General features: G+C 35.4%; 1 protein-coding gene across 1 annotated transcript; it reads right to left on the bottom strand.

Annotated features, from left to right (window-relative positions):
* Window positions 1-4291: 4291 nt before the first annotated feature.
* Window positions 4292-18914, bottom strand: LOC140146389 (retinol dehydrogenase 11-like). The gene is made up of 5 exons (XM_072168224.1): window positions 18733-18914; window positions 17077-17319; window positions 15826-16000; window positions 10976-11212; window positions 4292-7136 (listed from the first exon to the last, which is right to left on the bottom strand). The coding sequence occupies exons 1-5, from the start codon at window positions 18872-18874 to the stop codon at window positions 6905-6907; spliced, it is 1029 nt and encodes a 342-aa protein (XP_072024325.1). The 5' UTR covers window positions 18875-18914; the 3' UTR covers window positions 4292-6904.
* Window positions 18915-19570: the final 656 nt, after the last annotated feature.

Raw genomic sequence — 19570 nt, 5'->3', positions numbered from 1 at the left:
AAGATTATGCAATATATTCTATAATAAATTGATGGGATATGACGGTGATTGTTGAGGTATTATATGCTTCATAGAATCAGAACCCCGCATCAGACCATGATCAACGGATCTTGAAGATATAGATATACAAAACATTTCATTCATGTTCTATATAAACTGTTGTGCGGTACCACTATACATCATTATAATCATGTTCATGTACCTCAGTTTTGCATCGTGGGTTGAATATGAAAATAAGTCTAAAGCGAAATGTACTAGAAACGTTATGGATTTGGTCACGGAGGTGGTATATCATCTCTGCTCAGATCATTGCTCTTATGAACTCCCACCCTCCTGCCTATTCGCAGTTTTGTTTTAAACATTTTCAAGGGCCAAAGACACATAGGAGGGTTCGTACCCATGAACATCATATCGGAGTGTCCGTTTCATGTCCCCAAAGGGGGGGCGTTGTAAATGTGTAGTCTTTACACTTTAGTGGTTTGAAACAATAAAGTCTCAGGTCATCATAATGTTGACATTGCGGTTATTTGGGGATTCAACCTTGTACTCCTACTTGGTAATGTCTTGTATAGGGTTCTGGTATGAGCGTTTGCACAGTATTTTTGGGAGGCATAAGAGCACATCCGACATTTCAAATTACATTCTGAATACGAAGAATGAGTGCCCTTCTGATATCATCTTTTTGATTGTTTGAATATAATATAATTTTTTTTATGGCAAAGTGATATTTTTGACATTAAACAGTCCTCGAAGCAAAATGTATCAATCTAATGATATTGTATCAGTGCATGTAGATTGGAGGAAAAGCCAACGATCATTTTGAAATTTTCGTATTGAAGATCTAGATTTTTTCCCAAATGACCTAGAATATTGAGGCCTTTTGAGTTAAGTACATGTCATTTTACTTCGAGGTTTGTAATAAATTGCAGTAAAATTTGTACTATATCACTAATTTAGAGAAATTATAATTATTGGATACAAGAAGGACATTCCTCGTATTGGGAATACAATTTGATATGTCTGATGTCACACAAAAATACTGTGCAAACGTTGTTACCAGAGCCTTTAAGCATTTTAAAAGTATTGCCATTATAATATCACATTAACAAGACGTCAGTAGAAAGGATATTTTTGGTGATTTATATACAGATATACTGACTATGTTTTTGTTTATGATGGCAGCCTTATTGAAAGTTACAATCAATAGTCGAGTTCAAAATAGTGACTTACTTTCTCCATGATTTGAAAATCAACGTGATATCCTGTTTGTTTCATCAGGATGGAGCACTGCGGTTATAGTAGGGAGGCCACTTTGTGGCTACATACACTAAAGTGCAATAGTTTTGGACAAAGGTGCCTGCCGGGTTAGAATTAATCTTTAGAGTCTCCTCTATCTGTTCAACCCGGCTGTCGATTCTGCAAGGTGACGTGGACTGTGATAAGATATTTTGGTTGAAATATATATCAATGTATTGAGATCGACGTATGAATTTAAAAAGTCCACACTCAACATAATCATTTCTATGACCCATGGTTTTTGACCTATGACCTCCAGAAATCATTTCATTTTATCCGTGACGTGACGTGAGCAGTCCGGTCCGACTGCCTGATCAGAAAGTACTGTCGAATCAGGCAGCATGTTGCCGAGTTAGGCAACACAGGCTTCGGCAACCCTTCCGAATTCGACAGACTAAGGACTAAATTGTTCATGGTGATTTTATAAAAGATCGGGGGAAATTTTCATTTGACACACATGAGCTACATGTAAGTTGACAATTTTTCACCGGGCGAAAAAAAATTCCACCGGGAGAAAAATAATGTAAATAACAAAACAATTTCTAACGGTTTTTAAAAATTTGATTTAAATATGCAAATTAACTTTACTTTAACTAAAATTGATGAAAAATTACTACATGTACTAATTGTACATTCATTGATAATTTTATATATTTGACCTACTTCTTTACTCTAAACCAAGAAATAACGGTATATTAAAATTTGCTCTATTTGAAATAGAGCATTGCATTGTGGGATACCATACTGCCTGACTCGGCAACATGCTGCCTGTTTCGGCAGTACTTCCTGATCAGGCAGTCGGACCGGACTGGTGACCTGAGATATTTTGGGTTTAAAAACTCTAATGGTTAATTCTAACCCGGTTGGCACCTTTGTATTCAAATCTTACACAGAGCAGATAAAGCGACATGGCCTCGCTACTATTATAATATAATGTAAGAAAAAAAATACAGCCACATGTTGAATGTGATGTGAACTATACATAATGTTGTTAAAATAGGCAGAACGTGTCTGATAAACATATTTTGCCACGTTTTAGTAGCACTATGCCGATGATTAGTGTGGTTGAGGAATAAATCAGCTATCACATATTTTTTGAATTTTGACAATTGACTACTCCGTTCGTGAAATATAAAAATTTTACGAAACTCACTATTTCTCAAACCTTCCACGGATTCAAATATCAATGGTGATCTGTATTCGGAGTGCTAATCACTGCGCATCGTGAGCGCATGTGGCGTTTGTTGTCATTCATAGATATTTGACTCCGTGTAATGGGCTGAAAATGAGTTAGTTTCGTAAAATTCTTTAATTAAAAAAACGCAGCGGTCAAAATTCAAAAAGTATGTGATAGCTGATATAAATTTCTACCACATCAATTAATAGTTTAGTTTAGTTTAGTTTATGCGTTAAATTACACAAACAATTCAGTTTACGACGATTACAGTTACACACTGTACCGCTAAGAGATACGTCACAGAACACCGCCAATGGGACATATTTGCATATAATAGTAAAGTCTATACGAAAATAATACCCATCTAAACATTTTTTGGGTTTGGGCGCATCGTCCCAATTCAATGCCAATGTGTCTTATATTCTCAGACATAGGGGAGACCGTGGTAAAGTGGACCAAGGGGGTAAAACAAAACACCCAAATTAACGTATGTATATTATGCTGCCCTCAATATCTAATCTCATGTATTTAGAACACGGCACGGATCCAGCATTGTTTGTGATTGATGGGGACGTTTGAATGATGAGTCAGGTATGTGTCCTTTTTCACAGAAAATGTCATATGTTTAAAGCAATAATGTATAGAAATATATTATCAACAGCACTTTGCTTTTGGTGATGTACTTTGATAGCTATATTAATGACAGATGGGCTTAAGCTTACTTTATGCATGGTGACAGGACTAGCAAACATTAGCGTACTGATGCATGTTTGTAGAAATCTCACGTGATCGGGGGAAAATGGACAATAGTCTAAAGCGGATGGGGCAAAGTGGAACGAAGTTTAATAATATTTTCATTTTAAATTCCGTGAAATAAGAATGGAGATTCGTTACTTCATTATAGAATAGACGTGTAAAAACATTGTAATAAGTCGCTTCGATGTAATTTTTGAATCTACATACAATATTTTTGCGCCTGTAAATCAAATAGACATGATGAAAAAACACTATATTCATGTAAATAGTCCTTTCTGTAACATACCTGATAAATTAATTGCCCCATTATTCGTATTTAAAGGGTATTCCGTAAATCTACCAATCTACCTCTTATCGGGTAAATGTTAACACATCAGAACTGATGCACACGTGACAATGGGCTGATCCATTTGATATCCACGCCCCACTATTTATCTTCCTCCATTCAGTAATTTTGATATTGTTTTTTATTGTGTCTAAATGTAATGGTGAGAAGTGTGTAAAAGTATATACTTTTAGAAAATAATTGACGCAAGGAATCCTACTAGCATAACAGATTCCTGCAAAAATTAACAGTTTTTGAGAAAATGACATAATTTGATTTTAATTTACTGACTCGAGGAAGGTATGCTCTATAGAGAGTTTGCGAAATGCAGTTCAAAAGCAGAAACCTCAACGTTCAGAGGATTATAGAGAATTGTGTATTCACAACCACGCTATCACATTGTACACGACGTATTGTTGGTCGCAGCAGCCAAAAAGAAAATATATTTTAATTTTTTTAATGAACATAATTATTATTGAAAAAAACAAAAAAATAAACACTTTGATCTTTTGCAATAGTTTGTTTGATTTATTGTTGTTAATTAGTTACGTATGTTTTACAAAAGTGTTGTTGTTTCAGCCCTCTTCACAACATAACTCAAGACTCACAGGACCTACAAATGTATTTGAAATCATCAAACGTCAAACAAGGCAACATTAAACAATGTGGAGTCAGTACTCTTTGGTTCTACTAAACATGAATGCATACAATCAATGACATGTGCGTATTTTGGGGGGCTTTGGGGGCTACCAAAACGAAAGGGCGGCGGAAGAAGAAGTGGCAGCAAAACGAAGGGGCGGCGGAAGAAGAAAGGGCGGCAAATATAATTAGTAAAGAAAAATGGGCGGAAAAAATTTGAAAAAGTATAAAAAAATTTGAAAAAATTGTACTATATATCAAAATGTGTTGCTTTTAGGGCGCTAGCACCTATAATCCTTTTTTTTTTTTTTTTTTTTTTTTTTGCTTTTAACTTTTTCAAACCACCGAAAACAAATTGGGTCAACCTTTTTGGGCTGTTGAGAGGAAGAGGCGGCAAAATTGAATTTTCTTCAGCCCCCCGGGGTAGGAGCGGCCACGGTACGCCACTGAATGAATTACAATAATTTGCTATGTTTAACTACAGTGTTCTCCAATTTACTATGTTTAACTACAGTGTTCTTCTTGTTGTTGATTGTAAAGTTACGTTGCACTCCAGACGACTGATGTGTATCCTGTATATCCTATAACTTGACTTGCGCAATATATCATCTTTTGCGTAAAACATCCTTGCACAGATGATAATTTCAAAAACGCTGCTGACTTTACCATTCACTCATTTTCTTCAGGAAACAGGCATAAATCCGTTCTTTTTTCCACTTACAATGACAAATGTGTTGTTTTATCAACCAGACTACAGCATGTCACAGAAGAATATATAAATTATTTCTTTTTGGGTAAAGATGCGCTCTTTGGTGTGCTGTGAGTCTAGTTTGTTATAGCTGGATGATTAATAGCACATTAATGGTTATGCAAATTGATTACCCCACATGCAGGCATCATAGGACACGCAACACGTGACGTACGAGGCTGGCGAAGATACAGGGCTGACGGCCCCATTCCAAATACACGGTTAGCAATTACAAATTAACATACTTGCAGTGGGGTACTTTGTCGAACCCCGACGGTTTTAGAGTAAGATAATTTTGCTTTGACACCACATAACAAATTTAGAATTGTTTGTGAAGATTTCATGATTATGTGTTATTAAATCCAATGGTGACGTCAAAATTGGAGATATCGCTTCCACCACCGCCTGCCCTCATGTACCTTTCTTTGAAGGCAGTACTCATATTACTCAACCATTCAAAATCTGCCACGAAATCATGTTTACATTTTGTTATATACGAAACACGGGAAAGTCCCTCATTCTATAAATAGCTCACTACTTCACATCCACATTAAGCAACAGTTTTGTTTTTGACGCAATACAATATGTTAACATTGTGTCATATGGGGATTTCCCAATCCATAAATAGACCTGACTGACTTTGTTATTGTGATTACATGAGAGGGGATTCCCATCTTTCGTGGTATAGCTTTAAATGTAAACAAAGCTAAATGATCGAATTAAATTACTCAGGGCACACCCACACGATCAGTTTTGATAATTCCAAATCAAAATGTGTTTTCCTCTATATAATATTCATGTAAATATGGAACATTGAGGCGCTATGTTAGGGATGTTCATAAAATGTTGAAAGAGAATTAAATTACCTAGACAATAAGGGGTCAATCATGTTTCTAGTGCATATACTTTTGAAGTTACAGACAAAAGTAGTGTCATCAAATTGCCCAAAATTGTGTGTGTGAAATTGTGACAGCAGGCACATGTACAATGCACACTACTGTATGTGACCCCAGATGACCTCCTATTCTTTACTGTAAGAAAGCTGTTTTGGATGGTCTTGATTTACACACAAATTGCTTTTGAGCTAAATCGAGTGTCGACTTGGTGGAACATGGATTGCACTATGTGATAGTTTATGAATCCAGTATCATGCCAGTACCAACATAAGTCAACATCACTTAGGTTTTGGTTGTCAAAAATATTTTGTAGTGATTTTCTCCATTGAGCCCCACAGTAAAGCCATTTTTGGACCGTACATGCACATTCCACTTCCCTATGGACGAATAGCGCCACCTATAGTGTGTGATGTGAGCTAGCCTAGCTATGTTGCGGCAGTTTCAAACCAGTTGGAAAGTAATAATAGTTATCATTAATACGATGCAACCAATGACATTTTAGAAACCTGAAAACTTATTTGAAATTAAAAGCAATTATATTTTGAGAAAAACTTCATCAGGTTATTCTCTACCAACCCTTCACTGATAACATACAGCGTGTTTATAGTGGGAGCAAATCTACGGTGCATTGGCGTATAAATTCTATCCGGTCAGAATCGTAAATTGCCGACTATAAACAAGAGAATTTGACCATTTCAAATAAGGCTCAGAGCGCTTAATCATGTTAATACTACCGCTTGACTTAAACTACATTTTGAAGGTGCATCACAAAATACAATGTACAATACCTATAAGTACAAGTTAAGTGAAAAAATAAAGTTTTAAGACCTTTTTTAAACATATTTGTAGATTACGAATGTCTAGTTATATAGACAAATGAACCATTTTTGATGATGAGGTATTGGCGCTCATATTTTTACCTACACTCGTTTTAAAGGATGCATACAGGCACTATGGAGCTGAGCCGCCATTTTGTTATTGATCTGCCTTTAACAAGAACTTGGTTGAGCAGTTTGTCATGACAAAAATACCCATTAAAAATGTCCGGCTGATCAAAAGGTTCGTAATTAACTTAGGCAGGTAAATGCATCAGTGATTTCTTCTTCTAACCCCGTAGCCTCAAAGCTAAGATCCAGCAGCTTCTTGGCAAGGTTGTCATCTAAAGCGTTCTCATGAATTTCAGACGGATGAGCTAATTGACAGTTAGTGAAGTAATTGCCAGACAGATGGGTGATGGATTCCTCCACGGCACAGTATACTGTCGTTTGAGCGCCCATTTCCTCATTGATGCAGAACAACCTGAAATGATACGGGGAAATTTGAAACTATAATACACTACTCCAGCGGTTTACAAAATCAAGATTCAGAAATCAGATTCAGATTCATCACACTTGTTTGTATACTAGCGTATTACAATAGCATTACACAAATAGGCAATTTTGATATAACCTCATTTAAAAATCACTGAAAATGTAGACTATGCCATAGTCGATTTTGGATAAATAAAAGCATGTTATTAATCATGATGAAAGCATTCAGTTGAATTCGAAATTATACTGATATTTATTACATAAAAATACTAGTATAACATTGTGAAGAAAAAGTTTATATAATTATATTAGTGACAGTAAAAGTAAAGTGTACGTAGGCTTATATTATTGAATGCAACATATATCATAATGTCATAATTATATTGGCACTTCAATACTGAACAATTCTGATTTTAGAATCTACCAGTTTATTAATCGCAAAAGTCCAAGTTAAAAATCTCACCTGGGAAGCTAACAAACAGAGGGAGTACGGTGGCTGAAAAGATCAGTTGTGAAAATCTATCAATTGTGCACACATTAAAGTCATAATGTACGATCTTTTTTCAGAATTTACCTTTATTTTTTTCAAAACCAATTTTTTGGCATATTTGTAATACACATGTTCTAACTTAAATCTATGAGCAAACTGTCAAATTCGTCCTATTTGTAGTAAAACTGGACGATTTTCTGTTGGTCCGACATAAAGTCATAATTTTTTTAGATTATGACTTTATGTCGGCCACGATCGCAAACCGTAGTCTCCTACAAAACCACATGTGGAGGGAGCGTAACCAAACTGGCCGCGTAGGAGACTAACTCTGAGGCTGCACTCGCTGTCCTAATCCAAATAGTGCGAGATGTTTCGAGTCGGATAAAGGTGAAGTTTATGATGTTGTTTCTTTGCAAATTCCCAATGTTTTTCGCGTCCAAATGTATTGGGAACTTTCATAATGATTGCATATTATCATTTTAGAAGAAAAAAAAGAAAAATCTAAAAATTTAAAAAGATCGTACATTAAGGCTTTAATTAAATCAGAGTTTTAAGCTTAAATACAATATCCAGAGTATGCACAATGGGCAAGTGGACTACGGAGTAGTCTACTGACTGGCAACTGATATTAGTATTTTTCAAATCTCTCTCTTAAGGGATCTAAAATGAGCGTTTATTGCGTTTCGATAGTATTTTTTGTGGGACATGAGAGCACCTCAGATCTATCGAATTGCATTCTGAATACGAAGCATGTCTTTCTGATATCAAATAATTTTCATTTTTTGAAAATCACAATACAAATTTTATGACAAATTATAAAAATTTGATATTTTTCAAATTTTGATATATAACAGTCCTCGAAGTAAATTATATAAATCTAATGATATATTCTTAAAGTGTATGTAGCAGGGAGGAAAAGCCGACGGTCAATTGAAAATTTTGACCTTTCATATTGAAGATATGGATTTTTTCCCAAAAGACCTAATTTTTTTGGTGTTTTGGGAAAAAAATCCATATCTTCAATACGAAAGGTCAAAATGTTCAATTGATCGTCGGATTTTCATCCCACCTACATACACTTTAAGTATACATCATCAGATTTATAAAGTTTACTTCAAGTACTGTTAAATATCAAAAATATCAATTTTTAATCATTTGCCATAAAATGTGTATTAAATTGCGAATTTCAAAAAATCAAAATTATTTGATATCATAATGACATTCTTCATATTCAGAATGCAATTCGATATGTCTGATGTGCTCTAATGTCCCAAAATAAATACTGTCCAAACGTTCATACCCCACCCCTTAAACAAAGCTCAAATCAAGAGCAATCGCGATATTGCCAAGGCACATATTAGAGAGATTGCGATTTCCAAAAGTAGACATCGGACGTACGTTGATCTATTCAAAACCACTCTCCTGTATCAAAGCGAGGTCACGTATTTAGCTATTTTTGAAGATATTCCACGTGCGAAATCGACGTAGATACATCGTTGAAAATGAACAAAATTTGTCCATTTCACAATATGTTAAAGACAGTCAAAGATAATGAACATACGAAGGAAAGACTAATTATTATTATGATCCTTTTTGTTTGCAACAAATCATTATAATAAAGGTATAGCGATGTGTTAAAAATGGACTAAATTTAAACGCAATATTCATACGCAGAGATTGTCTATTGAAATGTGTGTGATACTTTGCGTATAAAGAATGACCTTGCGATTTGACATTTTGGACTCAACGTAGCATTAAAACGTACGTTCCACCATGGTTCCACGTGGAAATAGGCTGATTTTACCTCGAGTCTAGGTAAAGGAAACGTAGAGAACGAGTGTTTCTCTACGAATGTTATAGTCAAAATATCATGTATTTTTTGTACAGCTGAGGGGTGGTGCAATAACTTTGTGTATCCCCGAGGTGGTGAAGTATTATAGGGGGTGGGGGGGGGCAAAGATTGGTTGGCAGGTCAAAAGGGGGGGGGGGGCAAGCATTTTTTTTGCAGGTCGAAAGTTGGGTGGGGGAAGGCTAAGGAAATGGCTCAGGTATTTTAGGAACATTTTACACTACACATAAAAAATACTACTACAAGGGATTTTCAACATAAGAATCCAAACAATCAAGTACCAACATGCACAGTTTTGTCCTTATATCACTTTTGGGTTTATAACAAAATGTTTTCAAGCCTCTATCGTGATTGCATATCCGCATAAGACATCTCTTTGATAGCTGATAATGCCCATCTATTCACCAAGTGGCTATTAACTGATGAGCACTGTCATTATGCTAATATGAAATCATTGTTTATCAACAAAGGCGAGGGACTCGTCTGTCGATATGCTCAAACAAACCGCTACACTGTTCAATGGCTTTCTTGTACTATATATGAAATATGGTGGGCGATTTGAAATGCACGTGCCCTGAGCAAACTACGATGTGTACGCACACTGCAGGGCAAAGAACAATGGAAATTGTCATAATTAGCGCGCATACTGCCGGGCAATGACGTCACATGTCAAGTGGTTTATACCCGATCAATGTTGGAGTTGCCTATAGCCTATATGTTTAAAATTCAATATGGCTACCGAACTGTCATGTGGTCAAGTGGATTAGTGCGCTGGACTTCTGTATTCTGTATATAGCAGCGGCGTGGGTTCGAGGCCCACCTGTGCCGAACTGAATTTCCATTTTTTTTTAAATTTAATATTAGGGAAATGAGACTGGGCGAATTTATGTATGACGTAGAGAGGATTAAGATCCCTTTATTGATCCCTGACCCCACCGACTACCCCGGGCTGATTTCATGCAAAACAAATCACCAGATGACTGACTAATATAGGACATAGCGCCACAACACGAGCGTTGGTAAAGTACGTGGCCTCACTGCAATACATAGCTACGTAAAAACGTACGTGTTAACGTACGTAAAAACGTACGTCCTACGTCTACGTTTGGAAAATCGCAATCTCTCTATTATATCTTTTACGGTTAATGCCTGTCATGCCATTGCAGCCTAGCAAACACAAAATGTTTTATAGAAATGCCTATAAAGGGAATAAAACATTTTAATAATATCCAAAACATTTTTTGACAAAGTTACAAAACATAATGTAACATAATGTATTTAAGCAAACGGTTGCTCAAATGTTTGCCAAAAAGCATTTTTCAATAACAGTTTGTTTGTTTTTAAATTGTTTTATACAAAAACGTCATGCAAAAAAGTTTTGACCAAAACCAAAACACGTTTGCTTATAGGTTGACACGCATATATACAATTTTAGACTGTTTTGTCAGTGTTTGCTGACGACAAAATGTTTATCAAAAACAGAACTTACCAAATGAATGGATACATTAAATTTCTTAGTGTAGGTGAGAGAATGTTGTTCCATATGCCTGTGTTGACAAAGCCCGGATGAACTGAGTAAGTAGTGACCCCGGTTCCTTTGAGCTCTTTCGCTAGTTGTCTTGCAACCATAATATTTGCCTGTTTACTCCGGGGGTACCCATACAAATTTGGATACCGTACGTTGTTTTCTATTTTGGGTAGTAGTGCCGACGAATCAAATGTTGGTCTAAAAGAAAACAATGATCATATAAAATATTTTTACTGTGGATTCGAGTGTCTGCAAGAGATAAGCAGCTACTGTTATGTTTACCGCATACAAAGTGAATCACTCTTTATCATGTTTGTTCACATCATTATCCAAACAATACATAACATTTCACATCACTCATTGAAGAGGCAATTTATGCTGTAACGTGTTAACTGGCTCTTATGGTTATTCCTATGTTCGCCGTCGTAGTGTGACGTCAAAATTGATATGCTGCAGGTCAACTGGAACTCTGTTAAGAGTAGTGTTTTGAACCATAATCGAAATGATCATAAACAAATGTCAATGGATTGCAAACCAAGCGTAAACCAGCAACTAAAATATGACGTATTCACTTCGACGACGAATATAGATCGAATTTTTTTTAGCAACTGTATGTGGAGCGTGTTTCCACTGAAGCAAACTTTACCACATTATTAAAAAACGGGCGATTGTATTACACATCTGTAAAATGCGTTGGAAGGAGATTTCTGCGCATTTTGACACCTCATTTGTAGCAATTGTCTAAATATTGACGTCACAGCGTACAGTTAAACCAATGTAACCCAAGATTTGAAAGTTGCACTAAATTCTATTGATTTGTATTCAGTATAATAGAAGAAATCTGTGTAATGATATCTTAGTGTTTTTATTGTTGTAAGTGCAACTTTCAAATCTGGATCTCACTACATTAAATTGACCGGTGTTTTATTGTTTTCTGGGCTATCGAATCAAATGAGGTGTCAAAATGCGCAGAAATAACTTCTTTTTTGAGATGTTTAACTATTATGTTACATCGAATATTCTACATTCACTAAAAAGTCTGTAGGGCCCTTTATACAAGGAGCAACGCTCAAGTACTAGATAATGAAATAATGTCAATATTATATCAATGATAACAAGGGACCAACCAAGTTGAGTCAAGGGTATTATTTCTCGCTTTAAAAATGGAATCCACCAACAAAGAATGATTTACAATGAGTAACATCAGATTCTTTGTATATAAATATATGGTAAAAATAATTTTGTGTAAAGATTATGGTTGTTTAAACATTTTGAGTCCAAAATCGTACGATTCTCTCTTTCAAGTTCCCCAACTCTGAATTCTGACGACTTTACGTCCGTTTGATTCCACACGTATTTACCCATGGAGTTACCTAAATTGGCAAAAAAGAAATAAATGTGACCATTCCTGTTTGCCTAGAAGTAACTTTACACCCTGTTTTCTAATCTTCTGTGAATACAAGAATGGAGTTTTTAAAAGCAAGCGAAATTCGCATCATGTAGCATAGATTAATTATAGGTTAATGAACAAGTATTACTTGTTGGGAGAGAAATTAGACAAAATAATGCACGTGCGATTATGTTGATGCGTCTAATGCACGAGCCCCGAAGGGGGAGTGCATTAGACGCATCAACATCAGCAACAAGTAATACGCGTTTATTAACCTATTTCATACACGAGAAGAAATAAAAATCGTGATTTTTCTGTTTTTATAAAGAATTATCACTAAATATGTCGGAAAATAGAAAGAAATATAAATGCATCAACCCGCCCGACAAATGAATCAATCCTACGCGAAGCGAACGCGAGCGAAACACTGCGTGTAGTACGCGGAGTGCACAATGTACACAATCATTGCATGTTTCGTATTGCTCTGATTGGTTCTCGCTATCAAAGAGTGTATGAATTCAGAATAATCTAGTGTTGACATTTCAAACGCACAGATAATAAAGACAATTTTAACAATCGCTATTCTGTGAAAGTATAAATAACAAATATATACAGGGTGTATCAAAATAAAGTATACACTCATAGAAATTGTTCGTTGGCATTACTCAGTAAGTTGATGTAAGTCGTTGCGTCAACTCTCCATATAATGCCAACACGTACAATTTTGAGTAACGCTGACTCGATATCATTATGTTGATCGCACTCATTTGCACTTACTTTATTGAGTTGTTACAACTCAGAAAATGAAAATAGCCTAGCATAATTTTCTAGAGGTGTGCTATAGTATACAAAATTTTGCACTGATTACAAAAATAAATATATGAATACTGCTAATTGTGCAGAAAATGATCCAATTACGTGAATTAAGTAACAAAGTACCAAACCGGAATAACTCAAAACAATAAGTACCAGTAGCTTAATATGAACGAGTTACATCAACTTACATGTTGAGTTACAATAAATCAACTAATTGGTTCTTTGAACCTTGTTTGCTTTTCTAAGTTCCCTGAACTTGAATTCAGAAGTTGGCATTACTTAAAAAGTTGACGCAGCGACTTACATCAACCTTTTAAGTAATGCCAACAAAGTTGATTAGTTGACGGAACTTTTTGAGCTTTTTCAGCATTTTTTAAGTTCGGATAACTAAAATGAATTTTGTTTTGGCAACTTTTACACTATTTTTGAGTTGTCCAAACTTACTCCTTTTGAATTGCGCCAACAAGGCGAACAAGTCATTTCTATGAGTGTACAGTTTGAAATATGCCGCTAGATTAAAACAGTATGAGGTCTTTGGTCAAAACTCTCTAGTTGATGACTTAATCAACATTATAACGATGCAACCAACAATTAATCAAAACACACAATAATAGACGTATAATTGTAGCAGAAACGAAACCAACCACTGATTTTGCTTGCACGGTATACCTTGCGAATTAGAAATTCAGTGCAACCCCATCGCCTAAAAACTGGCTAGAATTTGTTAATATAAAAAAGTACAATCAAACGAATGTTGCCTATAAATTATAATCCTTTGATTTGTTTTGTCTGTCTCATTACAAATATCAACTATCTATATATAAATATATAGATAGTATGTATATATATAAATATCTCTATATAAATATGTATGTATTTACTTAAGCTGTACCACGCAGTTATCACCTTCCCGAAATAACTAAAATCAAGGTTACAAAGGCCAGCACATGTCAAGGAGATCTACCCGCCCTTTAAAGGGCAGGTCTATTGCAAAAACAACATCATATCATTGGCAAGCTAATATTATAAGGACAATGAAAATGACTCTTTTTTGAGAAAATAAGACGTTTAAAATTGATATTCCGCAAAAACCAACTTAAGCGGTGAGTTCCTTCGAACGATACAGATTTGGCCTAGAAAAAAGTGACGTCATGAAATGAGATGTGTCCGCTTTGAGAAAAGGGACTATACGCTCTTAATAGACAGAACGTATACTGTTGTTGTTCACAGAAAAAAAAACCTCTAAATTAAGTATTACAAATTTAATGGTTTTTGAATTATGGATAAAATCAGCCGCTTCTTTTTTTTTATATATATTAGTAAATTGTAATGTTACAATTCATATGTATATCAATATCATGAGAAATATTAGGCCTAAAAATAAATAAATAATTTGAGATTAGAATTTCATCTGAGACTAGCATATAAACCGTGTTTAGTCCACAAACTCATGTATCTGATTTCCCAGTGCGATATTCAGCAAACACAACAAAGCAAACATCTTAGTAACAATGCTGCTTAACAATATGCATATTGTTATGGTAAATAATAGTACAACTCATTGTTGCTAATATCAAACTTGTCAAAGTGATTATGATTGTATGATGAGAGCATGATATAGTGTCCGCGTCATTTACCTACGTTATCAGCCAAACGGGGAGAAGGACACGTACGCTTTAAACGGGGGAAGAACACGTACGAAGCTGAACTTTACCCACACAATTTCTCCTTTTTCCGGAGAAATGCGCATAAAAAAACGAGTGTCAACTTGTAATGTAATAATTATTCTCTTCGAATAGAGATAAACTTATTTTTGCAATAGATCTTACCTTTATAGGCTACGCAACACATCAAAAGACAATCCGTATCAGTCGTTAATATTTAAATATATTGTGAAATATAGTGAGCAGAAGTAACTGAATTTGTCCTTGTAAAGAAACAAACCACATTATTTACATATAAGACTGGCTTTACAATCTATCTGCTAAAATTTGGTTCACTAGCCACAGTAGTGGATGTCGCGCACAGCGTACACTCACGCGTATAAGAGCGGTTTATTGGCACGCTTGCGGCGCAAACGCGAAGACGCATAGACGTCACTACCATACTTGAAGCGAATCAATGTATAACTGACCAGCGACTCCCTGGTGGCAGAACCAGCGATTGACGATGTGTTATACTGCTCAAAAAAAAAAACACTACGCAGCTTAACCTCAGTTCTGATAGGGCGCTTCTATACACTGTAAATTTGGAATGAGATTTCTTTCAAAAACGATGAAAATTGGACACAATTATAAGAATGTGAACAATTTCTCATTTGTACGAAATTTTAAACAATATGAGACTGATCAAAGCTTGCTGTATATTGCTAAACAATGCTTACACGTTAATTAGTATTTCTCATTTATTTACATGAGAAAGCATGCTCACAGGATTGAAAGTTTCATAGAAATGAAAATACTTTTCAATTCTCATAGTTGTGTCCAATTCTCACCGCCTTTAAAACAATTTCCACCAAACAACACAAAAATGTGTTTTAAACGTTATAAATGTGTTATTATTGCTGGGCCTGGTGAATATGTTGTTGTTCGATTTTGTTCAATACCTTGCTATGTCACCTTTGTGGTCGCACGATGACAGTGTAACTATCCGACTAGGTGCAGATTCCTTGAGGCGATCTACAAGTAACATGGTCAGCAGAAAATGGCCAAAATGATTGGTGCCAAATACCACGTCAAATCCATCAGATGTAGTCTCACCTCGGGAACCAAACGCTAATCCTGTTTTTTTGTTAAAGCAGAAAAAAATACCGTTATCCATCATGTTACACCATTAAACGGAAGTGCTGCTACAAGTGGCCTATATGATGGGGTGTACATGGATTCTGGCCGGATACCTATAGGTATATGCCTGATCAGAAAAAAGAAAGTGTGTCTCCCACATCACAGATCCTGCCCACATCAAGGTATAAAATCCAAAATATATATCGGCACATATAAAATCAGAATTATTGTCATTTTTTGAGTTCAAGCTTCTTTCTCAAGACGCAAGCTAACGACTATCATATCTGTTCAACACATATATTCAAGTGCACGGAACCTCATCTGGTTTCTTTAGACGAAATCATTTACGGGAGATATTGATTTTCTACCCCGGTATCCAAAGATTTTCGTCTGAATATCAAAATCGTGCATAGCACATTCACTTCACGTCTATCGATCCCGGGTATTGGTTTAAGTATCTCTGGTGTACCCAGTAATTATTAGCCAGGCGATGTCGGTGTGTGACTCTTGCTGGGGATATCATGATCTAAACGTTTCTTCTAGTCCCACTAGGGATATCAAATCTTTAGTCACAGTCTCTCTACTGGTATATCCCAGTATCAAACAATATCTCGGTACTTTTTATGGGCATTAACGTCAACCCGGTTTACAGGTGGCATTCGACCTGAATGGGCTAAAAAGAAGAAGAACAACAACAACGGCACTAAATCGGTGACGCCCATGTTTAGGGTCTACATCCGGGTTTATTACTATAAGGAAATTACTTTATGAAAAAGAGCCTATTGAACAAGAATAACTTTCCCTAATATTGGCAGGTTTGGGTATAATTGATTCATTGAATCTACATTTATGTTTCAAATTAATATTTTCAATATTTCAAACCCTGCCAATATTAGTGAAAAATATTCTTTTTCAATTGGGTTCATGGACTTCCTTAACCACATATGTACGTAGTAGAAAGTATACATTGGCCATTTTTAAGTGATATCCTTCCGAAAAATATGCATTGCTAGTGAAGGTTAAACCCCCTGAGGATATACAGCATATAAATCACATGGAACTGATAATGTTACCTGCATTATTAATAAGAATGTCCAATCTGGGCTCTTCTTGTAAGAATTCCTTGGCAAAGTGCTTGACAGAATCAAAACTTGAGAGGTCTAACTTCTTGAAGAATATTTTCTCGTTACCAGACCGTTTCTTTATCTCCTCAATAGCGGGTTGTGTCCTCTCTTTGCTGCGACAAGCGAGGACAACACGAGCTCCCCGTCTGGCAATGTCGACCGCTGTTTCTTTGCCGATCCCAGTATTGCCCCCTGCAATGTTATGGAAAATATATGCATGTTTATAATAATTATATAAATCTAATGATATATTCTTAAAGTGTATGTAGCTGAGAGGAAAAGCCGACGGTCAATTGAAAATATTGACCTTTCATATTGAAGATATGGATTTTTTTCCCAAAAAGACCTTTTTTTTTTTTGGTGTTTTGGGAAAAAAAATCCATATCTCCAATACGAAAGGTCAAAATTTTCAATTGATTGTCGGCTTTTCATCCCAGCTACATACACTTTAAGTATAAATCATCAGATTTGTAAAGTTTACTTCGAGTACTGTTAAATATCAAAAATATCAATTTTAATGATTTGCCATAAAATGTGTATTAAATTGCGAATTTCAAAAATCAAAATTATTTGATATCAGAAGGACATTCTTCGTATTCAGAATGCAATTCGATATGTCTGATGTGCTCTAATGTCCCAAAATAAATACTGTCCAAACGTTCATACCCCTTCCCTTAATAACAAGAAATAACAACATAACCACTCTTTGATTACCTAATTCGCAAGTGGATATATCAAAACAACTATATATTTTGGTAATTGTCTTTTTTGTGATTTTGTGTAAACGACATATTTATTATTTATGATCTTTTGAATTGTTTAATCAGAAAAAAAATATTTGAATACTTTTCAGATTTGTTAGATAGCTTAAATTATGCGCATATGGTACATTTATATATTTAATATTACATTTTTATTATTAATAAAAAAAAGAACATAATGTGGCCAAATGGCACATTGACGTCTGGCTACGACTATGTTAATTGTACGCACCCTTCGAACTTTTCAGTTAAATAATGAATGAATGAATGGCTAACAGACTGACTGACTGACTGACTGACTGACTGACTGACTGACTAACTGATTGATTGATTAATTGACTGACTGACTGACTGACTGACTGACTGACTGACTGACTGACTGACTGACTGACTGACTGACTGACTGACTGATTGACTGGCTGACTGACTGCCTGACTGACAGATTAAGTGCCTGACTACCTGACTGACTGACTGACTGACTGACTGACTGACTGACTGACTGACTGACTGACTGACTGACTGAATGAATGAATGAATTAATTGATTAATTATTGAAGGTACTACTCCCAAATCCATAAAAAACAGCACTGTTTTTTTTATTTGAAAATATTACCATGTTTAGCCAAATAAAACGTTTCTAAATTCTAAACCTAAATTAGTTTATACTACAAAATGGCAAGGACATTGCTCTTTGTCCAAACATTAGGCAAGACAGCAAACAGAAATTCTATACCATTGTTCACACTGATGTGGCAGTGGCGTTCACGCATTGAAGCAGCTGTTGTTCGCCAGCGCTTTGAGGGAACACTTAGCATTAGCATTTCCAAATGTACTGATAGCCTACCTGTAATGATGACTGTTTTCCCCTCCAGAGTAACACTACTCTTACAAACTCTCCGCGTTCTGTGATATCTGAAATAGCACACCCCGTACAGCGCTGACACAGAGCCTACCAAGGCAGCACCAGTAACTTTCAGCCAAGTCATTTTCACGAATAAATGCTGATATATCTATCTTATAACACAATGATCCGTTACCCAAGATTGTAGAGACAGAAATAACTATACAAAGGTTGGGAAATACTTAAATGAACACCCTTGGCATTGGTTCGCTGTAGATTATGAATCGAACGGAGTAAATATAGATTATTAACTGGTATTATAAGATAAATAGAAACAAAAGTCTAAGAGTTCAATGGCTGAGTACGAACGTAGTCACGTAGTGGTGCTACTATTCCCGATATCAGATAATTGCATATTGTTTTCAAACATATTATATTCCGTTTTGCTAGATGAAAGTGAGCTCAATCCTATTTGTTTAGACGTAACTGGGACTTCTCAAGGCCCCACACACAACATACACAAAAAGAAAACATCACACGCTGTATTTATGCGGTCTAAATCTAGGCCGGTATTATTGCGGCAGCCAGACGCGCGCCATGAAGTGAAAATAGTTATATTTATATTAATGTTGGACCCTTGAATACGTTTTGAGATACTGGCCAAACTGTTTAATGAATTGTAACTCTAACACTAACCCATAATACCATACCATTATTTTGTTTTGTTTTGTTTTGTTTTTTGATCGCGTTGCTTTTTAACCTCTATACTATGCACGTAAAACCAAACTAATCACATCCGGACGCATCTTATCTTAAAATAAATACAAAATATTAATATAAA

Source organism: Amphiura filiformis, chromosome 2, assembly GCF_039555335.1.
Source record: "Amphiura filiformis chromosome 2, Afil_fr2py, whole genome shotgun sequence".
In the NCBI taxonomy this organism is placed as follows: Eukaryota; Metazoa; Echinodermata; class Ophiuroidea; order Amphilepidida; family Amphiuridae; genus Amphiura; species Amphiura filiformis.
This window is presented reverse-complemented; position numbering and strand designations above follow the sequence as displayed.